The sequence below is a fragment of the Emiliania huxleyi genome (assembly GCF_000372725.1).
Source record: "Emiliania huxleyi CCMP1516 chromosome Unknown EMIHUscaffold_187, whole genome shotgun sequence".
Taxonomy (NCBI): domain Eukaryota; phylum Haptophyta; order Isochrysidales; family Noelaerhabdaceae; genus Emiliania; species Emiliania huxleyi.
Window position 1 is genome coordinate 152,502 of NW_005200722.1, and position 21,567 is coordinate 174,068.

General features: G+C 64.3%; 8 protein-coding genes across 8 annotated transcripts in view; 3 read left to right on the forward strand and 5 right to left on the reverse strand.

Annotated features, from left to right (window-relative positions):
• Positions 1 to 1,225: 1,225 nt before the first annotated feature.
• EMIHUDRAFT_233038 (hypothetical protein) lies at positions 1,226 to 1,534 on the forward strand (the record flags this gene model as incomplete). Its single annotated transcript, XM_005782719.1, has 1 exon — positions 1,226 to 1,534. The coding sequence occupies one exon, from the start codon at positions 1,226 to 1,228 to the stop codon at positions 1,532 to 1,534; it is 309 nt and encodes a 102-aa protein (XP_005782776.1).
• Positions 1,524 to 3,620, reverse strand: EMIHUDRAFT_468414 (hypothetical protein). The gene has a single exon (XM_005782720.1). It carries the CDS (start codon positions 3,553 to 3,555, stop codon positions 1,723 to 1,725), a length of 1,833 nt encoding a protein of 610 aa, XP_005782777.1. The 5' UTR covers positions 3,556 to 3,620; the 3' UTR covers positions 1,524 to 1,722.
• Positions 3,621 to 3,801: 181 nt separating this feature from the next.
• Positions 3,802 to 4,765, forward strand: EMIHUDRAFT_365491 (hypothetical protein). The gene is given in 2 exon segments (XM_005782721.1): positions 3,802 to 4,153; positions 4,170 to 4,765. 1 exon segment carries the CDS (start codon positions 4,398 to 4,400, stop codon positions 4,641 to 4,643), a length of 246 nt encoding a protein of 81 aa, XP_005782778.1. The 5' UTR covers positions 3,802 to 4,153; positions 4,170 to 4,397; the 3' UTR covers positions 4,644 to 4,765.
• A 4,393-nt stretch (positions 4,766 to 9,158) lies between these two features.
• Positions 9,159 to 11,389, reverse strand: EMIHUDRAFT_233041 (hypothetical protein; the record flags this gene model as incomplete). Its single annotated transcript, XM_005782722.1, has 2 exons — positions 9,159 to 9,170; positions 9,392 to 11,389. 2 exons carry the CDS (start codon positions 11,387 to 11,389, stop codon positions 9,159 to 9,161), a joined length of 2,010 nt encoding a protein of 669 aa, XP_005782779.1.
• A 1,321-nt stretch (positions 11,390 to 12,710) lies between these two features.
• Positions 12,711 to 13,892, forward strand: EMIHUDRAFT_233042 (hypothetical protein; the record flags this gene model as incomplete). The annotated part of the gene is made up of 2 exons (XM_005782723.1): positions 12,711 to 12,773; positions 12,918 to 13,892. 2 exons carry the CDS (start codon positions 12,711 to 12,713, stop codon positions 13,890 to 13,892), a joined length of 1,038 nt encoding a protein of 345 aa, XP_005782780.1.
• A 1,367-nt stretch (positions 13,893 to 15,259) lies between these two features.
• EMIHUDRAFT_442547 (hypothetical protein) lies at positions 15,260 to 18,375 on the reverse strand. Its single transcript, XM_005782724.1, has 9 exons — positions 18,351 to 18,375; positions 17,908 to 18,015; positions 17,571 to 17,651; positions 16,955 to 17,399; positions 16,761 to 16,884; positions 16,396 to 16,630; positions 15,889 to 16,221; positions 15,618 to 15,749; positions 15,260 to 15,277 (listed from the first exon to the last, which is right to left on the reverse strand). The coding sequence occupies exons 2-8, from the start codon at positions 18,010 to 18,012 to the stop codon at positions 15,618 to 15,620; spliced, it is 1,455 nt and encodes a 484-aa protein (XP_005782781.1). The 5' UTR covers positions 18,013 to 18,015; positions 18,351 to 18,375; the 3' UTR covers positions 15,260 to 15,277.
• Positions 18,376 to 18,643: 268 nt separating this feature from the next.
• Positions 18,644 to 19,264, reverse strand: EMIHUDRAFT_55438 (hypothetical protein; the record flags this gene model as incomplete). The annotated part of the gene is made up of 2 exons (XM_005782725.1): positions 18,644 to 18,991; positions 19,067 to 19,264. Coding segments are annotated over 2 exons (546 nt in total), but the record flags the coding sequence as incomplete, so codon positions are not given.
• Positions 19,265 to 20,811: 1,547 nt separating this feature from the next.
• EMIHUDRAFT_233046 (hypothetical protein) overlaps positions 20,812 to 21,567 on the reverse strand; it is a gene marked incomplete at both ends in the record, with an annotated part of 2,759 nt that continues 2,003 nt past the window's right edge. Inside the window, 3 exons of the mRNA XM_005782726.1 lie at positions 20,812 to 20,950; positions 21,050 to 21,174; positions 21,453 to 21,492. Coding sequence (XP_005782783.1) covers positions 20,812 to 20,950; positions 21,050 to 21,174; positions 21,453 to 21,492 — 304 coding nt within the window. The remainder of the gene's footprint in view (positions 20,951 to 21,049; positions 21,175 to 21,452; positions 21,493 to 21,567) is intronic.

The window sequence follows — 21,567 nt, forward strand, 5'->3', positions numbered from 1 at the left end:
ACACTCGAGAGGGGGCGAGGGAGCCGAACGGTTTTTCTTTACCACACGTACCTTCCTTTGTTCGTCTTATTCAGATGGAAGTCAATGCCCCCCCACGCCCCGGCCTCGAGCTGCACACTCAGTCACTGTCTTCATCCTCCCCTCCGCCCGCCACTTCGCCACCCTCAGGCCGCTCGGGCGCCAGGCCCTTCAACCTGCCCGCGTCCCTGTCTCCAGGGCGCGGGGCGTACGATTTGAGCAGGCGGGGGTCGCGCAACGTCGTCGAAAGCAGCCGTGGGGCCGGCGCGTCGGTCGGGGCGGCACGTGCAGCGTCCAAGGACTCGGCCGAGACGATGGACGCGGAGACGGGCAAGGAGATGGATTCTCGCTCCGTCAGAACTGTGATGGTCGCCTCAAGCTCCATTTCAGTGTCGTTGCCCACCTCCAGCTCGAGCGGCACGAGTGCCGTACCTCCTAACTAAAATCTTCTGCAATTCTTCTTCTGTGTTAGTGCCAGTGCGCGCCAGTCCCGTGCGAGCGAAAAAAAATTCTTCTTTCCGCCGCTGTGCCTTTTGTGGTGCTAGTTCGTGCCAAAGAAAGAAAGAAAGAAAACGGACAACCAAAGGCGCAAGGGAGGGATGCGGATGGGAGGACGGCACGCCGCCACCACACAGGGATTTTAAGGAGAGGGGTGTGATGCGCTAGCCGTCGCCCACCCTTGGGCGTCCGCCTCTTCCTATCTCTCTTCGCAGTCTCTCGCCGATTCTCGCTGCGACCTTCATGCCACCTCGCGGTCGCCCCCTTCTCGTCGTGCTCTCCCTTGTCGCTTCTTCCTCTGTCGCGTCGCTCTCCTCTGCCTCGTTCTGCGACGCCGCCGCCGCATGCCGGTCCCTTGTTCTCGCGCCAGTCTGCTGTGCGGAGACCAGGAGAATTCTTTCCTCGTGCTACCGTGCGAGAATTCTTTCGCCGCAGCAGCCCTTCTCCCTAGCGAGCGGCTGCGGACAGTCTGCCCTCTCGTTGCTTTGAGCGGCGCAGTGCCATGTACTACCCATTCCCGCGACACCGTCCGCCGTCGGCACCGCCGATGGCGTCGCCCTGTGTGTACGCGCCAGCACCGCCGCCGCCGCCGCAGCCGCCGCCGCCGCCGCCGCCGCTTTGGGTTGCGCCGGCAACGGCCGGCGGCGGCGGCACCGCAGCAGCCGAGGAGCTGGAGCTGAGCGAGGAGCTGATCGCCTCGTTTGTACGGATGGAGGAGCGGCGGGGCCGTCGGCGCCAGCCGCACGGGTCGACGCCGCGCGAGCTGCCGCGCAAGATTGAGCTGCCGCAACAGGAGCACGAGGCGTCGCGGGCGGTGCTGCGGGAGCGGGCGCAGCTGCGTGACGCGCAGGAGGAGCGGTATGGCCCGCACACGCCCGCGGTGCGCGCGCTCGAGGCGGGCCTCAACGCCGCCTTTGACGCCATCTCGCACAAGGAGCTCCCGGCGCTGTGGCCGTCGGTGCCACTCTGCGGGGCCTCCAGTGCGAGCGTGCAACTAGGGTGGCGAGGCTCTGTGTAAAATACATGAGTACACATTAAACGGACAGATGCGTGGGCGCGGTCGCGCGGCGCTCTCTATATGGCACCGACCAGCGTCACACCGCTGGCGCTCACACACTCTCACAGTGACGGGGCCTCACACCCTCACAGTACTCTCTCACGACAGAATCTGCAATCTCTCCCGCACGGCACACGCGCCGCGTGGGGTCAACTCACGCCGGGCGAGTCTGCAGCCCGCCCCTCCAGGGAGGGGGCTGAGGCGGGCGGGGGTGCGGCTCCTTCGCCCTGATCGTGGAGGCTATTTGGTCGCAGCGGCTCGACCAGCAGCAGCTTGCGCGATGGCGGCGGCTCGTCGTGCACGTCGAAGGCGGCGGCGACCAAGTGAAGGGCCGCGAAGGCGGCGCAGACGGCGACGGTCACGTCGGCGAAGCCGGTGAAGCCGTTGCGCGGCGACCACTCGCAGGAGCACGGCGGCGGCGGCGCGCCCGAGGCGGGCTCGTCGCACTGGCCGCGCTGCAGCACCGTGCAGAGCGGCGCGCGGTCGAATGCGGCGTAGATGGCCCCGCCCGCGTACGGGCCTGCTGCCCAGCCGACGGCGTAGGCTGCGTTCCACAGAGTGGAGATGGAGGCCTGCAGCTGGTGGTCCTCTTGGCGGATGCCTTGCACCAAGTCGGGGTACACAAAGTTGGACGACACGGCCGATCCGACAGCGCGCAGCACCATGGCCCCGACGACGCTGGCGGTGCAGTTGAGCGGCCTCAGCGCGGCAATGGGCCCGAGCAGTGCAAAGGCGGCTGCGAGGAGGAGGAAGCCGCCCCCGGTGGCCGCCTTGAGCCCGCGCGAGGAGGAGGAGAGCTTGCCCGCCGCCCACCCCACCGGCAGCATGATGACCAGGTAGGCGGCCGAGGAGAGCGACGTGACGGCGGAGAGCTCCGTCATGCTCAGCCAAAAGGGCGGCGCCTGGAGGCGGTACGGCAGGTTCGTGTCGAGGGTGCCGGTGACGCACGAGGAGAGGAAGATGGCGAGCAGCCCGAGCGCCACCGAGAGCGACGCGACGGAGCGGAGCGGTGCCGCGCTGGCGGTGGTCTCCTCCAGTCGCTCCTCGGGCACCACCCACCGCAGCGGCAGCAGGGCGGCGACCAGGCCGGTCGACGCGAGGAAGGGGATTCGGAACTTCATCGCCGGGTCGCCTTCCGGGCCGGCGTCGTAGAGCATTCCGCCGAGGAAGGAGCCGACGAAGCAGCCGCAGGTGGAGGCGGTGTTGACGTGGGCCATCACCGTGCCAATGGCGGAGCGGAACCGGACCGAGAGCAGGATCAGGATCGCCGTCTCCGCCGCCGCACCGAGCAGCCCGTTTGCAAAGTAGACGCCCCAGAAGCCGTAGCGGAGGCAAGCGGCGCCGCTCCCACCCTCGGCTGCGGTGGACAGGGGCTGGCTGCAGAGGTCTGGGACGAGGCCAAAGAGGAGGTTGGCGAGCACCGTCGCGCACAAGCCGCCCGTCAGAGCGCGGCGTGTGCCGATGCGCCGCACGAGCGACGGCGCGGCAAGCGAGGTGAGGGACATGCCGAGAGGGTACGCCATGAAGATGAGTCCGACCCAGGTCGCCGAGAAGCCGGCGTCGTCGGCGACGGCGGTGAAGAAGCCGGCGAGCTGCTGGGAGACGAGGTAGCGGATGAAGAGCACGAGGTACCCGCCAAGCAGAAGCACGATGTCGGCGCGCGAGAGCGACGCCAGCCACCACTCAGCCGGCGGTTGCGCAAACGGCTCGGCGGAGGCGGTGGCGCGGCCAGCCTCGCTACCGCTGACCGAGTTCTCGCGCGAGCGTGCGCCGTGGCTCCCGGCGGACGAGACGCTACACCGCACCGAAGCGGGTCCCTGCGGCAGCGTCAGTTGCTGCCTGCTGAGCGCGGCGAGCCGCTCAGCGGTAGGCGGCTCAGACGAGCTCGAGGCCCGCCGCGCAGGAAGCTGGAGCGGCTGCAAGCAGTCCGCGGCGCTTCGAGCTGCCGAGGTGCGCTCGAGGAGGGTGGGCGAGGCCAGCATTGAGTGTTGTTGTGCGAGGAGGCCACCGGCCAAAAGCGCATGTCTTGAAGGTCCGATACTGGAAGACCATAGGCACCTTAGGTGCTCGGCTTTCTTTCTTTCTTCCGTCTCTTGTAATAAAACGGGCACGCCAAACGAGGGGTGGGAGAGGGACAGGGTCCCCACCTGCACGAGCAGGATCTTGGAAGGACGATCAGGGACACAGGGGAACGGGAGCGGGGAGCGCATCGCGACACGGAGGGGGGCTGGGCAGGGTTCACCCACACGACAGGGTCCCAGGGATTCCTCTCTCGTATAGGACAGGTTGCACCCGGCGGCACGGGGGCAGGCGCGGGCCTCCTACTGGTTGCGCTCTCCTAGTTCTCCTGCTCCTGACAAGGGACAGCGACAGGCTCGCAGCACGGTGGACTCCCTCTTCCACTGGCGATCTCTCTCGACTAGCGACCTTCCTCCGGCTTCTCACCAGCAGTCTCTCACTACCACGGGCACACTGACAGAGGCGGCCAAAAGGCTCACGTGGGTGGCAGGGCGGTGATAGGAGTCTCCCACTCTGTGGGCTTCGCTAGAGGTGCGGCCCCTGCGCGTGTCCTCGCCCTTGCGCGCGCGCGCGCGCGTGTGTGTGTGTGTGTGTGTGTGTGTGTGTGTGTGTGTGTGTGTGTGTGTGTGTGTGTGTGTGTGTGTGTGTGTGTGTGTGTGTGTGTGTGTGTGTGTGTGTGTGTGTCTGCGGGCGCTGTGCGAGCCGCCCTGAACGACCACAATGTTGAGCGTGCTCGAGCACCGAAGCACCGCGAGCGCCGGCGAGCACCACCGCCCCGCGCCTTGGCGTGGGTCGGTAGTACACGATGCGGCGCCCAGCAGCTCTATCATGCGTCGCACCCGCAGTGGCCGAGCCGACCGCCGCTCGAACTGGCGCCGAGTGGCTCCCAGATCTAGCGTGGCAGGCTCAGTCGCACCGTCGCGGGGCGAACGCGAACCGAGCCGTCGCCGTTCGCCGCAGCCGCCGGCCGCCAGCCGTCAGCCGTACAGCCGTACAGCCGTCAGCCGTCAGCTCGCAGTCGCCGTCGCTGCCGCCGCCGCAGCAGCAGTGAGCGAGCTCCTGCGTCGTGTTGCCGACGCAGTGTGGACGCGCGCCGCCCAGCGGCGAGCGAGCGTGCTCGGAGTTGGGTCGGCGCGCGCGCGGGCGGACGGCGCCTGTAAACAGACAGCCTGCACCGCCCACTCGTTCAAAATCGTGTTGGTGTCCGTTTTATTTATTTGATTATTTCTTCCTAAGAGACTGCGAAGAGAGATAGGAAGAGGCGCGTCGGACGCCCAAGGGTGGGCGACGGCTAGCGCATCACACCCCTCTCCTTAAAATCCCTGTGTGGTGGCGGCGTGCCGTCCTCCCATCCCTCCCTTGGGTTCTCTGTTTTCTTCCTTTCTTTCGCCTTCCTAAGTAACCTTTAACCGCGCTTCTTAGCTCCCCGGCCCTGGATGTGAGGTTACCGACCGTCCAAGTACTGCAAGAGCAAGTGCCCCGCCTCCGCACAAAACCTGGCTGGAAATTCCCTGAAAGAAAGAAAACAGACAACCCAAGGGAGAAACTCCCTAGAAAGAAAGAAAGAAAACAGACCAGCCAAGGGAGGGATGGGAGGACGGCACGCCGCCACCACACAGGGATTTTAAGGAGAGGAGTGTGGTGCTAGCCGTCGCCCACCCTAACCCTTGGTCGTCTGCCTCTTTCTATCTCCCTTCGCAGTCCCTCGCCGATTCTCGCTGCAACCTTCATGCCACCTCGCGGTCGTCCCACTCTCGTCGCACTTGGAGCACTTGGAGTGCAGTCATTAACCGCACATCCAGGGCCGGGGAGCTAAGAAGCGCACCCAGCGGGCCGGATGATTGGCATCGGGTTAGTCGTTCTCCCTCCTCTCGTTTCCTCCTCTGTCGCGTCGCTCTCGTCTGCCTCGTCCTGCGTGACGCGTGAGTGAGTGAGTATTCTTGATACGAAACCACGACGACACACACCAGTCGACTCGCATCAGTTGCCTCCATGAACGGCGGAGCTATTCTCGCGCCCACACCACACCTGGCTCCAACGTGGACACGCCCATAGCTGGGGACACTACTAGGTCACGCATGGCATCAGAAGTTTTATCTCTGGGCCCCGAAAGGCATCTCTAGCAGCGTCGTTACGCAAGCGCCCCCTCCCCTCCTGGGCGCAAGCGCCTCACATCTCGAGTTCTCGACACACACACACACACCTCGTCCTGCGACGATGCCGCCGCCTGCCGATCCCTTGTTCTCGCGGCTTCTCCCGCCTTTCGGCGCAACTCTGCCCTCCTCGCGGCATATTTTGGCCCCTCGAGTTTATCGAGCTCTCCTCGCGCACGGACGACTCTTCTGACGCCCACTGCGATCATTTGTTTCCCTCTTAGGGGCATAAATAAATAAAAACGGACACCTCTCTACTGTGAGATGGGTAAAAAGGAACAGGTCCCCGCCCTTGCGATCTTTGTGCAGGGTTCTTTGTGGGTGTGGTCGGCGACTAGCCGGGGTCGTCCTCCCGATGGGGGACTAGCACTAGCCGTCTTCCACATGAGGGGCAAATAGCACACCCGAGTTTGTTTTTATACTTGGGTGGCCGCCCAGTGAATGAAGTGCACTGCGTGGTTGTGGTGTGTGCGGGAGCGAGTGTCCCCGCTGTGACTTCGGCCCATGTACTCGAGTATACGGCGTCTCAGCGAGGAAAAATACCCGCTGTAGGATTCCTAGAGGGCCCAACCGAAAGATGATCCTCTCACTCGTAAACACGCCTCTGTCGGCACCGCAGTGCCATGTGTCCCTACGGGATCAATGGAGCAGTCACGCTTGCGAACACGGTCGCACGTTCGGGTGCACGGCCAGTCGCTTTATGTGGGTCGGCGACGGATGCCGCGGCGCTTTCGTCTGCAACGGCCAGTTGCTAACCTGCGAGTCCGAAAACTTCGCTCGGACTGTCTGCCTATGCTCGCCGCCCCCACCGCCCGCGCCGCCACCTACGCCGCTGCCTCCTTCGACTCCGCCTCGGACGCCGCCGCCATCGCCGGCTCCAATGACTCCGCCTCGCCCGCCGCCGCCGCCGCCGCCTCCGCCTACTCCGCCTCCGTCGCCGCCGTCGGCGCCGCCTCTGCCGCCGTCTCTCCCTCCGCCGCCGTTCCATCCGCCGCCGCCGCCTACGCCGCCGCCTACGCCGCCGCCGCTTCCGCCCTCGCCCTCGCCGCCTCCACGGCTGCCGCAGCCCCAAACCTTCTCAGCGGTCCTGAAGGGCGCGCTTGAGACTCTCGACGACCTCGGCCGCTCAGGCCTCCGCCGCTTTACGGCCTCCAAGGACCTCCCGCTCGCACTGCACAACCTCTCGCTGCCTGACGAGCACACGATAGTCGTCGAAAAGACGGCTCTCGCCCTTGCGGCCGCCGCGGCGGCGGCCATCCTCGCGTGCGCCATCTGCATCGCTTGCGTCGTCCGCGGCCGCTCCATCCTCCGCATGAAGAGGGATCAAAAGCGCCTCTTGGAGGCAAACCAACTCCCCCCCGCCCGCCGCATAGCCGTCGCAAGAAGACATATCGAACATCTCTCTCCGGCGCCATGTACGTTCCGCCCGCCCCCCCCCCCCCTCCACCACCGCATGGGGCTCCTATCTGTACAGCGTCGCGGAGTCGCGAGGGATCAGCCTGGCCCTTGCTCCACGCCCCCACCACCTTGTGCGTGTGGGTGCGTTGCCGCATATACTTTTCCTTACCTTAGGACGCCGCCGCCGCCGCCGCCGAGCTCCGCGAGTTTGTCGAGCCCTCGTCGCCTTGGGCCCATGCTCGGGCCCGTCGGGGGCCGCAGAGGGCACGGCCCGCGGGGCACACGCGCCTCAGGTAAGGGAGGGAAGATCGGTTGGCCACACGGAACACGGCGCTTTAGATCTAGGTAGGGTTCCCCATTGCATGCAGCCACTCGACGCCCATCCGACCCGGCCGGTGCGCGCAGTGTGCATGTGCATGTAGGGAAGGGATGGAACATATCGCCGCCCAAGGGCGCCACTGTTTGATCCAAGACCAACTATGTGCGAGCGCGCACTTCCTGACTGACTCGCTCGGACGGAGCACTGACCACTGCAGGGAGCCACTTGCCCTTCGTAAATTTCAGCCTGAAAATTTGGGGAGAAGGCACTGGCAGTCAGCAGCCGCACCTCCACGGCCGGGGAGATGAAAGAAAGAAAGAAACGCGGCAACCCAACGGAGGGATGGGAGGACGGCACGCGCCGCCACCACACAGAGGGCTTTTAAGGAGAGGAGTGTGGTGCTACGCTGCTAGCCGTCGCCCACCCTGACGTGACCCCTGTCGTCTGCCTCTTTCTATCTCCCTTCAAAAAAAGTTTCGTTTTCTTCCGACCGAGCGCTGGGACGGTGCTTCCCAGCGAGCGAGTTCTTTACCCGGTTGCAACCCTAGTCTCGCACTGTGCTGTGAATAGAGCACCAACCAACAGCTCTCAGGACCCCCCGGTGCTGGGGTGCTGCCAGCAACCAACCAACTCGCCGGCGAGCGGAGCGAGCCGAAGAGCTGGGGCCAAATTCGCGCTGTGAACGTCGTAGCTCACTGAGGAGGGAGGGAGAGAGAGATTTTTGAAAACGGAGGGAGTGCGGAAGTTCCGCGCGGCTGAAGTACCACGCCTGCCCGCCGGGACCGCGTGGCACAGAAAGCCCCATCGCCAACGCCGCAGCAGCATCGAGCGGCACCATAGGTCGTCCGGCTTTGCCGACGGGCGACGTGGACGGGACACAGGGACGGGCGAACCACGTACCCCAACAAGCATGATCCAGAGAACGGGGCATTGTACTACATAGTGCGGGACCTGGGGCAGCAACCAACGACCTGGATGGGGACGGGGTGCCAACCAGCAGCGTTCACAGCGCAGTGCGAGACTAGGGTTGCAACCTGGTAAAGAACTCGTGCCGGCACCCCAGCGTAGAGGGCGTCGTGCAGCCCTCCTTTTGGTATAATATAAAGAACTCGTCGCATGCGAGAGAGGCCGCCGAGAAACAGCTGACGCGCGCCACACCACCTCGTTCTTTATGCCTGCGAGCGACGCGATCTTTGAGGCGCTCCAGGTGTACGCATGGGGACGAGTCTGCTTCTCCGCGTGGGACGAGGTCCTGGAGCGCGGCGGGCGGCTTCTCGGCTACGATCGTTGGGCTCCCGAGGCACGTGGCGTAATTCACGCGCTGTACCCGGCTTTCTTCGTGTTTTCCGCCGCGTCGAAGTTGACAGGCCCAAACGCGCCCAGTCATCCGCGGCGAAGGCAGGCGCTGCAGGCCCTGATGGCGGCGGTGTGCTTGCTCTTGAGCGTGGTTGGTGCACGGCGAGGCGAGCGGCTTCGACTGGCGTCACGTTGAGTGGGCGAAGTCGCTCGCTGGAGCGTCGCTGGACCAACAGCCCTGTTGTCTTGAACGCGTGATTACCCCACAGGGACTTGCACTTGTCTCTGTCTCACAGGCAGGCCGCGCGCGCCGTGGCCACAGACTGGCTAGTGTGACTGTCACGGCCGAGACTGCGGACATTCCCTTTCAATTTGGTGTTTGCCCGCGAAATCATCGCTGCTACGTCGGGACCTGCCAAGACGAATACGGAAATGTCCGTTCGTGTCCACCTCGTCGAGTCGTGTCAGGGTGCCGCAAGGGCTGGTGTGTCCACCTCGGACGACTGGCTAAGTTCTAAGTTCTAACAGAGAGAGTCTCAGTGGCGTCTCGGGGAGTCCCGAAGGTAGCCCTAAGGCGTTTACGTTAAGACAGTTGTAACCGAGCAAGGCTGCAAGGGGAGATCATGAGTACACCGTGAGCCTACCCTCCCGGTGCCAGCGGGCGTAGATCTCGTGCTCCTTCTCGAACCAATGGAGCGGCTCATCGTTCTTGGTCGGGATCGCCTTGGTGCAAGTCGCCTTAGGCTCGCCGTAGTAGTGAAAGGGCTGGCACGGGTCGTCGGTGAGACCAAAGAGAGAGACGTTGCGGCAGATCTGTAGTGCGATGATCACAGAGATGAAGCCTGTGCTCGGCCGCATCGTGCCGGACGTGCGCTGCCACATGCACCCCTCGCCCGTCGCCCGGCAGAGCTCAGCGAGGGCCTTATGGTAGACAGCGTCAGTGGTAAGGAAGACGCGCGACGGCGTGACGAGCGTTTCCGCGGCGGTGGCCGTCTTGTTGAGCACAGTCGACTTGCGTACGCGGTGCATGTATCGGAAGAAGGAGGCCACCGAGCGGTCTGAGTTGGAAGTGATCAAGCCAATGGCACGTCGCTCCTCCGGCAAGCTGCGCTGATGCTTCTCAAACTGCTCCATCATCCCCTCCACGCCGAAGAACAGGTTGATACTCGTCCGCGTCCCCACCTTATTCTCATAGCCCTTGGTGATGATCCAGTTTGGCCGCAGGACGAGCGAGTGGCCGTCAATCTGCGCGCCGTGTTCGAATTTGCGAAGCGAGCCACCCGCCCCGACCACAGCGCAAGTGTCACACATCTCGCACCCATCGGGCCAGGCCGACGACATGAGGCTATTTCGCGGAAGCTGCTCGATAAACGGCTCAAACTTGCTCGCGGCGAACGGCTTCTCGTTCATAAACCTCTTCTGGCTGCGGACGAGGTCGCGGCTCCAGAGCACCGGCACAGAAGCGGCACTGAGAGCCGCACGCACCTCCGGTTTGGCGCAGAGCCGCTGTCGCATCGACGCCTTTGGCGCAACATCGGGTGCAGAGGCGTTGCACCGCGGCAGCGGCATGCTCAGCGCGGACTGGTTGGTAGCCCCACTGCGCTGTGTATGGGTGCGGTTATGCCAGATCCGGATGTTGTCGACGGCTGGTGCGTCCAAGAATGTCAGCCAGCGCAGGTGAGCCGCTTGATACGCAGCGAGAGCTCTCGCCTCGACGGGATCGGCCGTACGAAGGCCTAGGGGCTTTCTATTGCCGGACCAGTGCACCACGTGGGCCTCCCTGAGGCCCCATTTCCGCATACACCTGCTCGTGCCTTGGTCGGCCTTGAGGTTCCACGCGAGCGACGCCCTGGTCCATGAGTTGTTCGCTCCGAAAAATTCCACCCACGTTTGAGAGCCGATGCCACAGGGGAACTTGCCAGCCGCGAGCCAAGGATACAATCTGGCGGCGTAATCGCGTGAGGGCGTGATGCCCCAGACGCCAGTGTTGTAATGCTTCTGGTCGGGGACGCGGTTGCACCCGGTGGGCGTGCGCAGCTCCGTCGTTCCTTGGCGGGCCCATGCCTCCACCAAGCGGTCTGGGGGCGTGCGTACTGCGAGGTCGCCATCAAGGTAGAGGATCTTGTCGTACTGAGTCTGCTCATAGACTCGAAGGATGTGGAACGAGAAGCTGAAGCGGAATCTGGACTGTTCGGCTGAGGAGGACGTCCGGCACTTGCCCTCGACGTGTGGGACAAAGACGACCTTGGTGTCGAGAGTCCTGAGCGCGTCGCCGAGCCTCAGAATGCTGTTGGGCGATTGCATGCTGAGCACGTCCTTCTTCGTGCCGGTTTGGCGCAGGAGAGAAATGGCTGCGAGGTGCTGTGCGGCCATCGCAACGGTGGGCGCGCCGACGAGCGCCAGGCAGTAGGCGATGCGCAGGTTTGAGGGTGTCGAAGAGACGACTGCAGTGGTGATCAAGGGCCGGCCGTTCGCAGTGGGCCACACGTTTGTCAGGTTAGAAACCTCCTCTGCGTTGGTGACGACGAGAGATATCAGAAGGACAGCGAGCAGCGGCCCACGTGAGCACGAACGGCACGGCGACGACACCGATGCGACCGAGCTTGGGCGCTCGATGGTAGGCTTGATCATGCGAGTCCTACTGCGAGGGTGCGGGCTTGGCCTTTTTGAATTTTCTCTCCCGTGAAAGGAGTCTCTGGCCGTGCTGGCCGTCAGACGCGTAGCGTAGAGAGGCGTTCTCCTTCGTTGAGTCGCCGTCCTCAGGAGAATACTGACTAATAGCAGTCCGCTGTGAATATATTGGGATATACTGGGGTATATTGCACCCCTGGAATATATTCATATTGCGCACTATTACGCAATATACGGAGATATTGGAGGAACATCTTCCAGCCGAATACTGGGATATATTGGAGTATATCTCGGCGCCGCCAAGAGAGAGAGACCGCCAAGCACCTCAATCCTTCCGCAATGTATTGCAATATACAGCAGTATATCCCAATGTATTCACAGCTTGCTTGCCCCATTATTGGCTTATAATTCGCAATACTGGGATATATTGCTGAAAATGGCCGAATACTGCTGAATAACTGCTGAATGCTGCTGAATACTGGAGAAAGTCGGGGGACGTAGAGTGGTCCGTGGCGCGTCGCAGCCTGCGGGGCGTGGCTCAAACGACCGTGGGGGTAGTCGAAGGATCGTGAGGCGCCGCGTTGGATGGCTGCGGTCTTGGTATGAATACTGCTGAATACTGCACTGAATACTGCAATACTGCTGAATACTGGAGAAAGTCGGGGGATGTACAATGGTCCGTGGCGCGTCGCAGCCTGCGGGACGTGCTCACACGCCGCCGTGGGGATAGTCGAAGGATCGTAAACACACAGGCGCCGCGTCGGGTGGCTGCAGGTCGTGAATAAGAGCTATCTGATGTCCAGCGCGGCTCGCACACCAGTCACCACACACAGCATGTGCAAAACCATGACAGTGTCCTCGCGGGTGCGCAGCGTGGGGTGTCCACCTGGTGGGCGCTCCTATAGGGCTCTATTGCATGAGCAGGCTGCACCGGCGCGCTCTCGCATTCGCACAGATGGCTGACCCACGGAAAAGTGCATCGCAGGATCCGCACGCTCGGCGATGCAAAACGGCGGCAGCGGGCTGGCTGGGGCACCTAGCGGGTAAGCAGAAGGCCCTGGTGTACGGTCTCACTGCCCGAACGAACAACAGAGGCGGGTACCGCGGCAGGTCCCCCACTAGTCCAGCGATAGGCATGGCCGCTCAACACTGAGCACGTCCACAGCTGTAGGCCGACTTCGCACCTGTGGAGGGACGCCCGATTCAAGGTGTGTCGAGTCAAACTAACCGTGATGTCGACGTTGCCTCGAGTTTGGGGAGTGCTTCCCCCCGCCACCGCTCTCGTGTCTCTCGTAGACGACGGAGGCCCCTTTTATCTGCTATGGCACTCGTGCATAGCCCGCGGGGGGGCTGCCTGTCCGGAATCCCTCACCCGACCAACCAGGTCTGCTGTAACGCTTCGTGCGGATCATGCGGCGGGCGCGGGTGCTCGGGCCGGCCGGGCGGGCCGTTTCAGTGCTGCATGCCTGCCATCCTGCGTGCTAGACGGAGATGCCGCTCGACGACGGACGTGGCGTGCATTCTCCAGGGCGGCGCCATCGACGATCTGGCCCGCCCTGGCGAGAATTTGACGCTGGCACAGCGAGCCAACGGCAGCCGCAGCACCGCATCCTTCTGGCTCTCAGCGGCGTCCGGCTACCGGCCAGCGAGGCTGGCTCCGGCACAGCAAATGCAGCAGCGGATCCCACGACACATTGTGCAGGTCGGCTCCACCTTCGAGTGGGCGTCGCGGGGCAGGTACAGCGCGTATATGGCAGGCTGGTGGACTCGCAACCCCGACTATGCTTACGCATTTTTCAATGACTCGCACGCCCGCCACTACGTGACGCGGCGCGCGTCGGAAAACGAGAGCAGCGCCTACCTGTCGCTCAAGCATGGTGCGCAGCGCGCCGACCTCTTCCGCATGATATGGATCAAGTACGAGGGCGGTGTCTACGCGGACCTGGACAGCTCGTGCATTCGCCCGCTCTCCAGCGTGATTGAGCCGCACTACTCCGCCTACGTGGGCCCCTCCTGGTCCTTTGAGTTCCTGGCGTACGAGCCCGGGCACCCAATCATCGTCGCAGGGCTGAATAGGCAAGTGGCGAATGTGCTGCGCCAGGTGGCGCTGCTGAACCAGCCGGCGCAGGACCGCACCGGTTTGTGCAGGGGCGCGCACAGCTGTGTGGTCTCGCAGACAGGGCCCAGCGCGTATTGGGCCGGAGTGTGGGAGGCCACGCACCGGCTGGGGTGCACCAATCAACGACAGTTGTTCACCGCCGGGCAGTGCAGCAGCTCAGTCAGCGACCCGATGCGCCGAGTGCACGTCTGCCGGAGAATCACATACATCGGCAGCGGCATGTTGGGGAGGATCATGACGTGCAACGTGTCGAGGCACAATGACTGCCGGAACGGGGGCATCCTGGGGTTGAGGTGCGGATCGTCGCGGTCGAACTCGCCGCACTACACCCGAATTGGCGTCGACGCGGAGAGGTTCTTCGCGACGGCACCGCTGCTGCGCTGAGGCGGCTCCCGCTGTGTACCTGACCTGCCAGTCCGTGCCAGAGCGCGCCAGTCTCGTGCCTAGTGTTGTGCGAGGGACGCCACTGGGGTGCGGCGGACGAGACCGGTCCCGCCATGCTTGCTGACGACAACGACTCACCGCGACCGTGAACCCCAACCCCTAATCTTGGCCCTAACCCTAGGCCTCTTCGCCGCGCGTTCGAACGGCGAGGTATGCTCGACTACCTGGGCGAGGTGCAAAGAGCTGATGTGGCACGAGCAGAAGCGAAGCTTGAGCGCCCGGCCTGCCGCCCGGGCACGGCAAGCGCCGCGCGGCCCCATCGAGGCAGCTTCGATCACACACGAGGTTCAAATCCCGGCCTCTCTCCTCTGACGGTCATCGGCAGTACGGCTTTACACTTGCTCGCGGGCTCCTACACAGCTACACCTGGCAGTGGCCAGTGTGGCACCGCAGTCTGATGCGTGATGGGTGACCGGAGACCGCTCTCGAGCGTCGAGGTCTCGAGCGTCGAGAAATCAGAGAGCGGCGTCGGTGAGCGCGGGCGTGTCGCTGTCGGGTGTGCCTGTGCGGTGTGCTGTGTGGAAGAGTGGAAGTAAGTGTGCTCTGCCTGTGCGGGTCACCGTGTGCGATAGAGGGTGTGGAGGGTGAAATGGAACGAAATCAAGGGACGCGACCCACTTCGCCACAGACGGTCCCGCGCCTCGCCGCTATGACGGGTACACGACCGCGGCTCGTGTGCGTGTACCCGTCCCTTTGTCCGGAGTGAAAAGTCCAACGCGCTCGTCGGCACCGGCGGCTTCCCTCAACCTGCGCCGCGCTCGGCGAACCTCTCGACAGCGCTTTCGGTGGCATGCATCAAGCTGCTGTACGGCCCCGGCATCGCCTTCCCAGGCTTAGCTAGATTAAGAGATATTGTGGACATGGTTGGTCTCTACAATATATAGACTGACACTGAACCTCCCAGAGCTCGTCCCGGTCCGTCACGGCCATCCTCGGCCTCCGGAGGGCCCCCGGCCGCGGCGCGGTGCGGCGGAGTCACAAATCCGACCACAGAGCACCGGGACGCGGTCGGGCGATCTAAGGCCCAGTGTTGGCAGTGAGGCGTGTGCATTGCCCATCCAGGACTATCACCTGGACCTATCAACAGGGGCGCTGGAGCCGAGCAGGAGGGCCCGGCGCACAACCCCTTGTTCAACTCACCCACCACACCCTCCACACCCCGTATCTCGGTCACATTCCTCGTGTTCGACATTGCAATTTGCATTGGCCCTTACGCGTTACGGCTTACTGCGATGTGCGAAGTGCGATATTAGCGGGATTGGGATATGCATCTGGGATTCCGTATTCGCGGCTTTAGCGAAACCTCCAAAACGAAAACTCGTGTTTTATCTTTTAAACATTTTAAGCTCCTCGCAAACAACATGGCAACGTAATGGTAGGGCCCTGCCCACAGCATCGCGGAGCTCGCGCGCCCAAGCTGCGGGGCACAAACGAGGAGTGTATAGTATCACGCGCGCGGCCCGATACGACGCCGGGCGCGGGCGGCGCGCGTGGGCTCTCGGCGCAGCGGGGGAATCGCGCCCCACTGGCACCTCCCGGCGCGGCCGGACCAGGGCGGCAAGGGGATCGTCGGAATCGACTCCAACGCTGAGCCAGGCGGGTCCACGGCCGGCGCGGGCGACCCTCTCGCCCCGAGAGAGCGCGCGCGCCGCCCTAGCTCGCAGCTCATGAGCTGCGAGCATAGTACACCTTGAGCGTCTTCTCGGGGATGCGCTTGAGCATCTCCTTGGGGAAGGTGCGGAGCAGCCCCCACGCGATCTCAAGCGTCTCGAAGATGGTGCGGTTCTCATACGCGCCCTGAGGGAAGCGGCGGAGGCGAAGTGAGGCGGATGGGAAAGAAGTGGTGGAGATGGTGGCGGCGGGGGTAGCGGCGGTGGGCAAGGCGGCGGCGGGCTGGGTGGCAGCGACGGAGGGAGCGTCTCGCAGGTGTCTGCACCTGGTTGACAAACTTGCCCTCGAACTTTTCGAGAAACTCGAGGTAGAGGTGATCCTCCGACGAGAGGGCCTCCTCGCCGACGACCGCCTTCATGGCCTGCACGTCCTTGCCAATGGCGTAGTTGGCGTACAGCTGGTTGGACACGTCTCCGTGGTCCTTGCGCGTCATGCCCTCGCCGATGGCGGACTTCATAAGCCGCGAGAGCGAGGGCAGCACGTTGATCGGCGGGTAGATCTGCCGGTTCTGCAGCGCGCGGTCGACGTAGATCTGCCCCTCGGTGATGTAGCCCGTCAGGTCGGGGATCGGGTGCGTGATGTCGTCGTTGGGCATCGTCTGCGGGGGCGCGCAAGCCGGTCAGCGGTGGCGCGCAAGCCGAGCAGCGGGGGAGAGGACGGAAGGCGCGGCCGGCTCCCTCTCTCCCCTCCCGCTCCGTGCACCGGCCCGTCGAGTCGCGCGCCGGAGAGGCCGTGTGTGTGTGGTGGTGGGGGCGGGCGCTTGGTCTCTCACCAGGATCGGGAACTGCGTGATGGAACCGCTGCGGCCCTCGACGCGGCCCGCGCGCTCGTAGATGGTGGAGAGGTCGGTGTACATGTAGCCGGGGTAGCCGCGCCGGCCGGGCACCTCCTCGCGCGCGGCCGACACCTCGCGCAGCGCGTCGGCGTACGACGACATGTCGGTCATGATAGCGAGCACGTGCTTGTCCTTGTCGTAGGCGAGGTACTCTGCCGTCGTCAGCGCAATCCTGGGCGCGGGGGGCGAGGGAGTTGGCGAGGGAGGGGACGAGAGGGAGGGAGGCGAGGGACGGAGGCGAGGGGGAGGGGGGGGGGGGGGGGGCGAGGTGGCGAGGTGGCGAGGCGAAAGGCGAGTCACGCCTGGGCGTGATGATGCGCTCGATGGTGGGGTCGTTGGCGAGGTTGAGGAAGAGGGTGACGCGCTCGAGCGCGCCGTTCTCCTCGAAGTCCTGCTTGAAGAAGCGCGCCGTCTCCATGTTCACGCCTGCTCAAGGGCGGGGGTGTGAAGAGACGCTGCTCACACTCGCAGGTCCCACCCGTCTTGCGGCCGGTGCCCATCGCCGCAAAGACGATGGCAAACGACTCCTCCGAGTCGTCGGACGTCGTGCCCTTGGTGCTCTGCTTGACGAGGCCTGCCTGCCTGCAAATCTGCGCGGCGATCTCGTTGTGCGGCAGGCCGGCCGCGGAGAAGAGCGGGATCTTTTGCCCACGCGCGACCGAGTTCATGCAGTCGATGGTCGAGATGCCCGTCTGGATCATCTCCTCGGGGTAGGTGCGGACCTGCGGGTTGATGGGCTGGCCCTGGATGTCGAGGTACTCCTCGGCGAGCACGCCGGGGCCCTTGTCGATGGGCTTGCCGGAGCCGTTGAAGATGCGGCCGAGCATGTCCTCCGACACGGGCGTGGTGAGGATGTTGCCCGTGAACTCGATCGACGTCCGCTGGTTGTCGATGCCCGCGGTGCCCTCGAACACCTGCACCACCGCCTTCGAGCCGGCGACCTGGAGGAGACGGGGCGGGCGGGCGGGTAGGCGCCAGGCAGGCAAGGCTGGAGAGGGAACCCAGGCCGCGCGGCCGCAGCGAGCTGGAGCGCGTCTGGGCGGCGCGTAGCGAGGCTTGGGCAGCGAGTGGGCGCTGCAGCCGCAGTGGAAGAGTCGCGGACGTGTCCGCACCTCGAGCACTTGGCCCGCGCGCGAGGTGCCGTCGGCGAGCGTCAGGTTGACGATCTCGGCGAACTTGGGGTTGCGCACGTTCTGCAGCGGGGCAGAGGCGGCGGCGGCGTGAGCAGGCGGTGGCGCGACGCAGGCTTTTGCGGTGAGGCGCTGCGGATGAGCGCGGTGGGGCGGCGCTGCTAAGCTCCGGCGGGCGATCGAGGCGGTCGGGCGGCGGCAATGGCTGTGGTGGTGGTGGCGGCGGCGGCGGCGGCAGCGGCGTCGGCGGCGGCGGCGCCAGCGAGAGAGCGCGCACAGAGCGTCCCCCCCCCCTTTCTGAGGGCTCTAAGTGCGGCGCCTCGAGGATGACGAGAGGGCCGTTGACGCCCTGCACAGTGCGGTACTCGAGGCGCGGCTTCACAATGTAGTCGCGCGTCGCGGCATCGACCTCAGCCTTCGACATGGCCTGCACAGAAACAGGGACAGACGTTGGCGTCAAAGCGTGAGATGCGGCTTCCGCAGATGGACGCGTCAGCGCGCGGCGTGGGAGATGGTGTCGGAGGCGGCGCCAGAGGCGTCGCCAGGGATGAGGGAGGGGCTGGCGCAGCGGGTCGGGTGGCGCGGCGAGTCTTGTCAGTGCAGCATTGTGTTGGTGCGCGCTGTGCTCGCGAGCGTACTGGGGAGGGTGTCCCGCCAGCGCGAGGGCAGGCGGGCGTGGCGGCGTGGGGCGGTAATACTGCAGGCGCGACCGCGAGGTGGGTTCGGCGGACGTGGGAGCGCGCGGCAGGGCGGCGAAGCTACCTGTGTGCTTGTGGAGGGCGCGGTGTCGGAGAGAACACAGGTCGCAAAGAAATCGCATCCTGTGACGCTCGGACACGTTGACACACGCCAGTGTGCATCATTTTTTGTCTTTTGCGGTCTGCGCAGAATATGTTATTGTTCCTTCACTGTTTGCCAGCCAAACCTGCCCAGGATTAGTAGTTGCACTCAGGAGGGTAGCTCGAGGGCGGCGAGGACAAGCCCGAGCAGGCAGCGGGAAGGGCGGGCAGGGGGCAGGCAAAGTGGTTGGTGCCGCCCAGGTCGCAGTTCGTCAGCGGCAGGTTGTTGAGCTGCGGCGGCACGGTTCCGGAGATGACATTGTTGGCCAGGTCAAGCCACTCCAGCTGCGAGAGCTTGCTCGTCTCCGGAGGGATGGTGCCCGAGATGGAGTTGCCGTTCAGCCAAAGGTGATCCAGCTGCGAGAGCTTGCCCGTATCCGAAGGGATAGTGCCCGAGATGGAGTTGCTGTACAGGTGAAGATACTTCAGCTGCGAGAGCTCGCCCGTAGCCGCAGGGATAGTGCCCGAGATGGAGTTGCTGCCCAGACTAAGCCTCGTCAGCTGAGAGATGCCGCCCAGCTGCGGAGGGATCGTCCCCGACAGCCCTTCGTTGGTCAGACTCACCTCGGTGCCCGTGTAGTTGCCGTCGCACAGAGACGTGCCGTACACGCTTGTAGGGCAGCCGGAGGGGCATGGCACGCTGTTGTCGCAGATCGTGCCTGCGATGGTGCCCGAGATGGAGTTGCTGTACAGGTAAAGATTCTTCAGCTTCGTGAGCTTGCTCGTCTCCGGAGGGATGGTGCCCGAGATGGAGTTGCGGCTCAGACTAAGGTACTCCAGCTGCGAGATGTCGCCCAGCTGCGGAGGGATCGTCCCCGACAGCCCTTGGCTGTTCAGATCCACCTCGGTGCCCGTGTAGGTGCCGTCGCACAGCGACGCGCCATACACGCCGGTGGGGCATCCAGAGGAGCAGCTCACGCTGTTGTCGCAGATCGTGCCGTACGCCTCGCAGCGATCCGCCAGCAGGAGGAGCGCGAGCGGTACGAGGCGCGCCGAGGAGGAGCAAACCGCCGCCAGCAGCGTAAGAACGAGCGAGTTTGCCAGCGTCATGGCGGGCGATCGTGCAAGCCGAGCTCGCGTCGCCGCGCAGCCGCCGGAGAGCGCGTGCTTTGCACCGACGCGGGAGGATGCAGGTGCGGTAGAGGCCGAGGACTCACCAGTGGACTGCCAACAGGGAGGGAGCCGCCGAGTGAGAGCGTGTCTTTGTTAGCTTTTTCTTTCTTTCTTTTTTTACTCCGTGCCATCTGAGAGAGGGGCTTGTATGTAGAATTCTTTCTTTGTATTTCGGGGAGGGGCCTCGGGAAAGGCGAGCGCAGTGGCGCGCGGCAGTGGCGCGCGCCCTACGTAATCCCCTCCTCCCCAGAGGCAGCGAGCGAGTAGGCAGCGAGAGAGAGGGGGTATCGAGCGCCTATATGGAGGTCACGCCCCCGCCGAAATAAACACCAACACGCGAGATGCGTCGGCAGCGACGCGCATGACCTCTTGAGGAGCACCGTGTCGTTAGGGTCAGGGTTAGGGTTAGGGTTCGGGTTCGGGTTAGTTAGGGTTAGGGTTAGAGGATATCAGGGTAAGTCAGAGAGTTCAAGCCGCGCGTTGTGCAGCTCCTAAGAGAATGGTCCGGTTTGGGCCGAAACCAAATGGAGGAATCAGCGGTCTGTCGACACGAGCTCTCGGTGAATGCTTTGGGTTCGTCGGGTTAGGGTTAGGGTTAGGGTTAGGGTTGGTTGTCGTCGCGCGCTCTCGATATCTGGCTAAGATAGAGACACAGGCAGCAGAGGCGACCCAAGCGACACATCAGAGCACGGCCGGGGGCGCGAGCCGCCATCTTGGACTGTGAGGCGAGTATTTGCCACCGCGGGAGCTCGCCGCCGCCCCTACACCGCCGCGGCGGCCCTCCCGAGGCCAGATAATAGCCCAAGTCGAAGATTGCGCCCCGCCCTCGGTATCTGGGTGGCAGGCGGGACTAGAGAGGCACGCCAGAGCACAGTTGGGGGCGCGAGCCGCCATCTTGGACTGTGAGGCGAGTATTTGCCACCGGGAGCTCGCCGCCGCCCCTACACCGCCGCCGCCGCCCTCCCGAGGCCAGATAATAGCCCAAGTCGAAGATTGCGCCCCGCCCTCGGTATCAGGGTGGCAGGCGGGACTAGAGAGGCACGCTGGTGCAAAATAGCCCAAGTCGATGAGTGTGCCCCGGCCGGCCACGTGAAGTTCAGTCAAACGCCCCCCCCCCCCTAACTCATAAGTGGAAACTCAATATTTCAATGAGAAGGTTGTGAATAGTGTAATCTTTGTTCTTTCCGTTACTTTCCCGACTTTTCGCCCCCGAAAATCGGCACATTTGGCGGGCCAGATGGACCACGGGTCGGTTACGATTCACGGAGACGTCACTTGCGTACATCATTCTCCTCCCCCCCCGCCCCCTCCCCCTCCGACCCATTAGCTACTATAGCTTGCCGGAACACGTTGCAACCTCCCGCCTCGACCGAGTGGCTCTCGTGGCCACCATCCCGCGGAAGCGATATCCTCGGCGGTACACAGCAACTAACGAAGAACCTGCCACCAACCAGCCGGGCGTTCGAACGAGAAAAACGTCAGTAGTAGTCGTCGTCGTCGTCGTCTGACTCTGCCCCTCCCACGCCGCGCGCCGGGATGTGGGGCTCGAGCGACGCGTCCACCGACTCAAACTCGGCCCTCGCCTCCGCAACCTCAGCGCCACTAGCTTCAAGCGCCAGCGCGGCGCGGTGTCCCTTTTCGATGTGTGCGCGTACCTGCCGACAGGGGGTGCTGCGTGGGCCCTGGCACGTGGACACAGCGCGGCGGCGGCGGCGGCGGGGCACCTTCAACGCAGCAGCGGTGCGCATAGCCTTGATCTTCTGAGCGGAGGCGGCGGTCGACATTCCCCGCAGCGTGTTCGCCACAAGCCGAAGCAGCCTGGAGGGGAGCAACAAGGGAGAGGGACGTGCGCGTTCCCTCCCTCTCACCGCCGTGGCAGGGTCTAGGGACCGAATCTCCTCGAGAGGGCGACCAGCAGCCGCTCGCCGAGCTGCCGCAGCTCATTCGGCAGCCTACGGAGGAGAGGTGGGCCTCGGTCGCCGCGAAAGGAGGGGGCACCAACGGCGCTGGGGCGGCCGCAAGGGCGG